Source organism: Mastomys coucha, chromosome X, assembly GCF_008632895.1.
Source record: "Mastomys coucha isolate ucsf_1 chromosome X, UCSF_Mcou_1, whole genome shotgun sequence".
Lineage (NCBI taxonomy): Eukaryota > Metazoa > Chordata > Mammalia > Rodentia > Muridae > Mastomys > Mastomys coucha.
In genome coordinates this window covers 11,148,528-11,156,697 of record NC_045030.1, presented here as the reverse complement: position 1 = coordinate 11,156,697, position 8,170 = coordinate 11,148,528, and the positions used below count along the sequence as shown (strand labels likewise).

Sequence of the window (8,170 nt, the reverse complement as noted above, 5' to 3'; positions counted from 1 at the left end):
CCCCTCCTCCAGTGTTCTGGGGCTCGGTCGCTGCACAGCCCCTTTGAGAGACCCCCTCTGAACCAAATGTCTCCCTCCCTCTTTGCAGAATTTAGCACGCTCACCCACACCTAACCAAGGCTAGACCTTGCCCTGCCCCCACCTCGAGCCCTTCTCCATCTTGCAAAATTAGGAGGGTTGGCGGGTTGGTTGCCGGTTAGTCCTGCTCTGATTTCCTCTTGCTGGGTTCCTGGCCTTTCTTTTCACGGGAGGATCATTCCATCGTCCCCTTTTCCCACAGATGGAAATGTACCCTGCCCTGACCTTATTCTGATTGGGCGGGTGACCGCCCACTGCTTTTGTAATTCAGCTGGCCTCTGACTGCTTGTCTCTGCCTCTCGAAAGGAAATGAGGATGCTGTTGCTAGACCCTTTAGGCTTGAGGCCCTAGTCTCTGGGATCGAGTTAATAAAGCTCATTCCTTTACATCTGGGCCTTTTTAGTTGTAGGCCAGACGTAACAGTGAGCTGTCCCACAGGTTTTATGAAAACAGTTTGTGAGATGTTTCTGACTGTAGAATGAATTTTTTTTCCATTTTGTATTTTTAAAGACTATGAAAGTGATGATGAATCTTATGAAGTGTTGGATTTAACTGAGTATGCAAGAAGACACCACTGGTGGAATCGAGTATTTGGCCACAGTTCCGGACCTATGGTAGAAAAATACTCAGTAGCTACCCAGATTGTAATGGGTGGCGTGACTGGCTGGTGAGAACATTCTTTTCATTAAATTTTAGTGGGAACCTGGCTATTGTCCTTTTGTAAATGGCACAGCCTCCATAAATCTTAAGTGGCTCTCCACTGTTAAATTCCAGAAGAGCACAACTTTGGGGCTTTTCCCTGATTTAATTGGCGGTATTAACCTTCAGATAGTCCTTTTTGGATTTTGATGATTTCCTCTGTTAAAGGCCCACCATTGTTCCATTTCCACCCTTTATCCTTCTTTAATTCATTATCAAATTTCCAACTTTAGCAAGTTAATTATAAGTAAATTGTTACTTGCTATTCAATGCCAACATTTGGAAAAAAAAAAACATGAGAACTCCCACTGCAGAACTAGCCTCTAGGATTCTCAGCTCTGTACATAGAAGTATTAATGCTCTGTAAAAATTATTCACAGTGATGCAGCGGATTCTATTTTTTGTATCCTAGTTCTGATTATGATAGTGCTTTGAAGAAGATCTGAGAAGATTGTTTTTGTGTTAGAATTAATGGAATGATTATGTATGCAATAACGTGGAGTACAATAAGGAGTGGGTAATAACCATTGATCAAGCAACAGCTCATGTAAACACGTTTACATTGTTGTTACCATGTATTTGAATTCTATTTTTGGAATAAAATATTAACCAGATAAAAAGGGGCAGAAACAGTTCAGTATTTTGAAAAAGGTTGATGACTCTTTTATTAAAGTGACAGTGCTTAAGTTATAAGCATTTTTTCTTTACATTTTAAGGTAAATTCATCTTGTGCTAATTAAAATATTTAGATTCTTCCTCTTGGCATGGGTAAATGACATTTCTTCATGTGTGTTTTTCATGCACCTTAGAATAATGATGCCCCCTATGCCTTCTTGTAAATGCCATTTTATACTTTAAAACAAACAAAGAACAATTATTGTGAAGATTCCTTGGAGCACAGGCACAGTATTAATACTGCTGCCCCTCTTAAATACATTTATAATTTGGTGCTAGAGGTGATCAGTTAATGATAATCATGGCTGAAAGCCAGATTGTTACACATTTTCTTCTTATAGACCTAACCTGCTAACAAGGCCCATAATTGCCAGGTTTTCTTGAAAACTCTAATGGCAGAGCAGAAGTTAGTTCGGCCATCTTAGTGACCAGTACACAGCTTGTGTAGCATTCAACGTGGGATTTAATGAAGACTTTACTACTTGCTTCTTTTTTTTTTCTTTTTCCTTTACTACTGACTCCTGAATAGGAAACATATTCTTGATAATAATAATATAATAACAATAATAAAACATCTAGATTGTCAGTATCAGACAAGTATTCAATCCAGGAGCTATGTAATAGTTTGTGGGTATTTGTTTTTTTTACATCTATCTATTTGTGTGTGGGGCACAGATGTATCCCAGTATATATGTGGAGGTCAGAGGAGAGCTTTCAGGAGTCTGTTCCTCTACCATGTGGGTTTTGGGGGCCAAACTTGGGTCTTTAGGGTTGGTGGCAAGTGCTTTTACCTGTTCAGCTATCTCTATGACCTGATCTATATAATAGGACACTTATATTCAGGTGGCTTGTTTTTGTTTTTGTCTTGTGTGGGCACAAATTCAGGACCTTGCAAGCACTCTACCTCTAATTGAAATTGCCAGCTACATAGGTGATATGTTGTAATGACTTGAACTGTAGTATAGATTCAATGTAGAAAGCATTTGAAATCTTCTTAGGATATAACATTGATGTGATATTGTGACAGAAAAGAGGAACAGTTAATAGGCATAAACCTAAGTTTAACACTTGAGATCGACCAATTCAACACATGAAGTATAGCTTAAGGGGATTGGATTTAGCCATAGATTTTTGATAATAAGAAATGAAAACTAGTGTGAGAATAGGTGGTTGCTAGGAGACCTAGAGGCCTTAAATACTGATTCTTCTGTTAGAGTGTGACCCAGAAGCAAAGCTATGGAATCTCAACATTATATTCCAAAGGTAATGATGCCGCTAATAGTGGAAAGGAAGGGCTGGCAAGATAGCTCAGCAAGTAGGCTTGATGCCAAGCTTGGTGACCTGAGTTCTATCCACAGGTCCCACATGGTAGAGCGAACTAACTTATGTCAATTGTGCTTGGACGTGTGTGAATGTTTAGACATACACACTACATAAAAATTTAATAATAAAAAAATTGAAAGGAGAAAACAGATAATGTTTTTGAGATGGAGTATATGAAGATAAGGATGGGAGTCAGATGAATATGACATGGCAGATGGGGGATAGTACCATCAATTAGAAATTGGGGCCTCAGTAGCAGCTGTTTGGGCTGTGTTTGTGTCCCTGTTTCATGACTTGTATTGAATTAAGGGCTGCTGTGCTCCAGTATGACCTCATCTTACTTAATTACATCAGCAGTGACCTGATTTCCAAGTACAGTCTCTTGAAGGACACTAATTTGGTGGAAACACCGATTCAGGGCACAAGGCTAGGATTAGAAATCTGGGATTCTTCTGTGCAACATGGATCTGGAATAGTGAAGGGACCATGAGTGTGCTCAAGAGGTATAGGCTGACATTCCAAAGTTAGATGAGACAAAACAATACAGAAAATCAATACTAGATAAGGAAGCTGTGAGAAATGTGGGCAGTGTAATCATCAGAGTGGAATGACACAAGGGGCAGGAGAGTTTTTGATAGGCAGGAAATTAGTAACTCAAAGATGCTGATGCATTTGAAACTAACTGGTTTGGAGCTGGTTTGGATAGAGTGTTACCCAGGTGTCTGAAACACCCTGACTATATAAGCAAAACAAACAAGTGACTTACTGTGGGAAATTATAGCTTACACAAATATAGGGGTATAATGAACCAACCCAAGTACTCATAATTGTTTTCAGTAACTGCTTTTTTGATTTTCCTTTTAAGTCTCCTTCTTCTCACCTTATCTCACTATGCAGCAAATCCCAGACATTTTAGAGTGTGCATTTTAACCACCCTGTATGACTGAAGGAAAACACTGAGTGGGCAAAGGACACTATCAAAAGAAATTGGAAGACATTAAGCTTTTATTAGGAAATCAATAAAATGTAGAAGAAATTTAGTACATCAGTGATTGTTCTCATCTTTTGTTATTTCTGTCATTAAAGGTGTGCAGGATTTTTATTCCAGAAGGTTGGAAAACTTGCTGCAACTGCAGTAGGTGGTGGTTTTCTTCTTCTACAGGTATGTTAGACCTTTATGTCAATGCTTGGACAGAGCAGAGAATGTTAACTTTACCCATTGCATTCCTGGTCATTTCAATAGAAGGTATAATTTTTCTTTTACAAATTATAGAAAAACCATAATGAGCTTTGAAAGCTTGCATTTGTCATGCAAGAAAACAATATTTCTAGATTCTCTAATATGCTCACAGTGTGATGTGATGTCTGAGTCTGGTATGGTTGTATACATCCATAATCCCAGCTACTGAGGAGGCCGAGGGAAGAGGACCACAAGTCCAAAGCAAGACTTAATCTTCCAACCAAACCAAACAGATTTGGGGGTGTGGCTTAGTAGTTGAGTCTTTGAATTTTACCAGTATCCTGGGATTATGGATGTGTGCAACCATACCTGGTTTAGATTGTACTGTGTACAGGTTATAGTTTTCCCATAAACTAATGCCTAGTTATGTCAAATGCTGAGCAACTAATAACATTTCTGACAATTTTTTCTTTAAACTAAAGAACCAGAACCAAGTATGGTGGTATAGGCCTGGAATCCCAGCACTCCAAAGGCTGAGAGAGGTTAAGATAGAAGAATGTAGAAATCCAGGCCAGCCTTGGCCTACCAGTTATATACTGAGACATTATGGGGGAAAGAAGAGAAAAGAAAGACAGAACGGAAGGAAGAAGCAGAAAGTGGAAAATTAACTTTAAAAAATATCCATAATCCCATCTATAGTCCAATTTCCGTGACAGGTGGGTTAAAATTTTCATTTTGTTCATGCTCTTTTAGGGGTAAAATCCTTTGCTATTAAGAGTGTTTTTGAGGATATTATCTACCATTCAAGTCTGTTTGATATGCATTTTCCTTAAAATAGCATTTCCTAAAGAAGATCAAATACAGTAAATCTCAAAATTGAAGATCTCTGGGAATAAATGTTAGCAGTTTTAAAGATGCAGAGAACTGTCAGTTATACCAGATTTAAGAAATGATTGCTGTTTGTAGCAACCAAAATCTGACTTTAATACCTAAGCCATCAATCCTGTAATAACCAGCGTAGTCATCTTAAGTACAAAGAGGTATTATTTATATGAAGTAAGCACTAGTGTAAGTAGTTTCCTAGCCATCTGTTTTAAGGCTATATTTTTTATTAATAATAATATTAAGAATAGTATTTCTTGTGCTAGAGGAATGTGATTAATTTCTAAATTTGGTTCTTTGGATGTATGCTAGTATTTATATAGAAGAAGATTTAACTTATGCTGATTTGGCTTGCACTTGTATAGAATGATACAGATGATATAAATATGATAGGCATATCATGTCTGTCAATATTTTGAAAACTGAGTTGTCATTTCTGTTTAGTTCGAAGGGCACTAGACTGAAGCAGAGTGGACTAAAACTGTTGATAGTATTGAATTGTGTGTTTGTTTTCATCTGTTTTTGCATGTTTGCCTCTCAGAAGTCTATTTCAGTTGTTCAGTATTCACTGTTCAGATCCACATTTTATCAGTGATACTTCCTACTTTTTCTAAGCCTGGTATTTTTGAAGTCTAAGGCAGAAGGGCACAGGTCCTGTCTTTGTTAAATCACTTTCACCCACAGATATAATTAGCCTTGAAAACACAGTAGGAGGGACTTAAAAGAAAAACTAGAGAAAGAAATGGCAGCTTTTAAGCTAATTAATTGCTTCATATGCTTACGCCTGATTCCATATTTGATAACATTTGCTTATAATTAAAGATAAGTATTAGTTTGAGTTAAGACTTAAAGCTTTGCTGGTAACAATATTAAATGTTTTTCAGTAGATATTTATCATATTGCCTTCTTAAAATAGACATTGGAGTACAGTACAGTAGTGTTTACAACTAATGAATCCTAACCAACTTCAGATTTCTCCATTACCCCTGCTTAACTTTAGAAAAGTAGACAATGCTATATGAATATTTCAGCTTTCTATAGTTACATATGCCCATAAATAAGTGACACATACTTGTATAGGGCTTGTCAGAGTTTAATCCTCTGCTCCTCCTACCCTGACTTTACAACTCCCTTGAAGCAGCCTCTTTAACTTCTCCCAGAGCTTCCTTTTCCCTGACTGACCAATTTTTGATCTTTCAGCTGCAGGAGTTCACTATTGGCTTCACATATTAGTATTAGTCACTGTTATTTTTGAGTCATCCTGTTCTATTCCCACCTGAATGCTTTCTGTTCCTCCCCCATGTCTCCTGGCCCCATCTTGAGTATTATTTCATAGTTGTGAACCTATGATTAAGGGAGCTTCTTGAATTCATTTTTTAATTGAAAATGCATACAGTACATTCTGATCATGGTTCCCCCTCTCCCATTCCTCCAAGATCTTCCCACTTCCATACTACTCAGTTCCACACCTTCTTTCTCTCTTCAGAAAACAGGCAAATAAAACAGAATAAAAAATAAAACAGATTAATTTTCTTTTTAAGGCAGAAAAAGCAACAGAAACACTGAGGTTTAGACCCTTATTTCCAGTAAGGCATTTGGGATATTTTTCTTTAGATGTATTCCTATTTAAATCTTCTCTTGTAGGAATATGCATTAGGTAGCCTGTTTAGTGTTCTGAAGAGGCAGGATCTTCCATCCTGCTAATTTTCTAGGGGATTTCTCTTTCAGTACCATTCTGGATATTCCCTTTGCTTTGTCTTGGTTTCCTATTTTCAAGGGACATGCCTTTCCATTATTACATCTTCAAGTAACTTGTGGAGAAAATAAGCATGGACAATGTAACTTTGAGATTTTTGCTTGTCTGAATTTTTCATTTTCTCCCACATTTGTGTAATACTGCAGCTGAGTTTAGGTATTGCTGCATTGTCTTCCAAATTCAGTGTTGCTTTTTGAAGTCTCAAGCAGTTCTAGTGCCTGACCATTTATTTGTATGCAGATCTCCCTCCCCTCCCACCCCACCCACCTCACCCCCAACCCCCGAACTCCCAGCAAATGCTTAGCAGATATTTTGTATGTGTTGGGTGTTCTGGTTTGTCCCATTGTAGTCCTTGGTGTGGGCCTGTTCTTACCCATTATAACCCCTTTCAACTCAAACATTTTTTTATATTAGCTAATAAGTTCCTGTTCTTTTTTTACTCTTAGCGCTGCCTGGACAGTATATTTTCTATTATATGGATCTCCTAGACTGGCTGTCTAATTTTCATAGCTTATCTTCCTGTTTTTTAGTTCTCCTTTTGGTTTACTTTCTGGGAAATATTTTCAACTTCAGTTTCTAGCTGAGTTTTTCATTTCTGCTTTTTATGTCTATTAATTTATTGGGTACTGAGAATTCACTAGGCAAGCATTCTACCACTGCGGTACATGTAGCACCAACCCTTGTGCTTATATTTTTAATTCCTATGAGATATTTATGATTATTTAAAGAGATTCAGAAGTAGACTGTGTTGATCTGAAATTGACCCTCCTGAATTCCATTTCCATTATGGAGGAGAACACTAGCATCGGTGGAAACCACTTTAACTGCTTGTCTATAGCCCAGGAAGGTAGGAAGAAATAGTGTGCTTTGATGCCTTCTCTATTTGAATTGAAAACAAAAGGTTCTTAAAAGCTCCCACTGAGACTTGGTGTGTTAGGATGGGAGGAATACCCAGGAGGGAGCCCAACCTTTTAAAGGAGAAGGGGATGGGAGGGGTGATCAGGAGGGGAGCAGGGAGAGGCATGTAAAGTGAATTTTAAAAAAAGAATAATTGTTAAACTTAAAAAAAAAAGAGTGACTGGGCTGAAATTCTTTAAATTGCCAGGTTCTAGTTTGAAGAAATTGCCTTTATTGGCTACTGGTCTTGAGTGTTGAGTCAAATGGTCTATAATACATGAAGTTCTTAGTTTCTATACAGAATGTTTATCTACCAGTTTATGTTTTTTCCAGTGTTACAGATAACACTGCAGTGCTAGCTGTCTGCAGTACTGGAGATTGAGCCCAGGGCCTCATATGTATGCCCGGCAGACCCACTCCCACTGAGCTACAACCCAGACCCTTAATTAACCACCCATTTTCATCTTTCACATTCCTCTGAGACAAAACAAACATATTAAAGCCTTTTGATTATCAAGCATTTCTAGTAAGTATACATCCATTGCATTTCCATGTCAGTACTAAGGATTAAAATCAGGTTTTCATACTGATCTAGCATAAGCAGACCCTTTGCCTACCGAGCCATTTCCCCAGCATATCTGCTTGCCTTTTTATTCCCTTCCTTCCTTCCTTCCTTCCTT

At 37.9% G+C, this 8,170-nt stretch overlaps 1 protein-coding gene across 1 annotated transcript in view; it reads left to right on the top strand.

The window, feature by feature from the left end:
- Nucleotides 1-254: 254 nt before the first annotated feature.
- Nucleotides 255-8,170, top strand: part of Fundc1 (FUN14 domain containing 1) — a 13,726-nt gene continuing 5,810 nt past the window's right edge. The window contains exons 1-2 of the mRNA XM_031343271.1: nucleotides 255-745; nucleotides 3,862-3,937. Coding sequence (XP_031199131.1) covers nucleotides 690-745; nucleotides 3,862-3,937 — 132 coding nt within the window. The 5' untranslated portion in view covers nucleotides 255-689. The remainder of the gene's footprint in view (nucleotides 746-3,861; nucleotides 3,938-8,170) is intronic.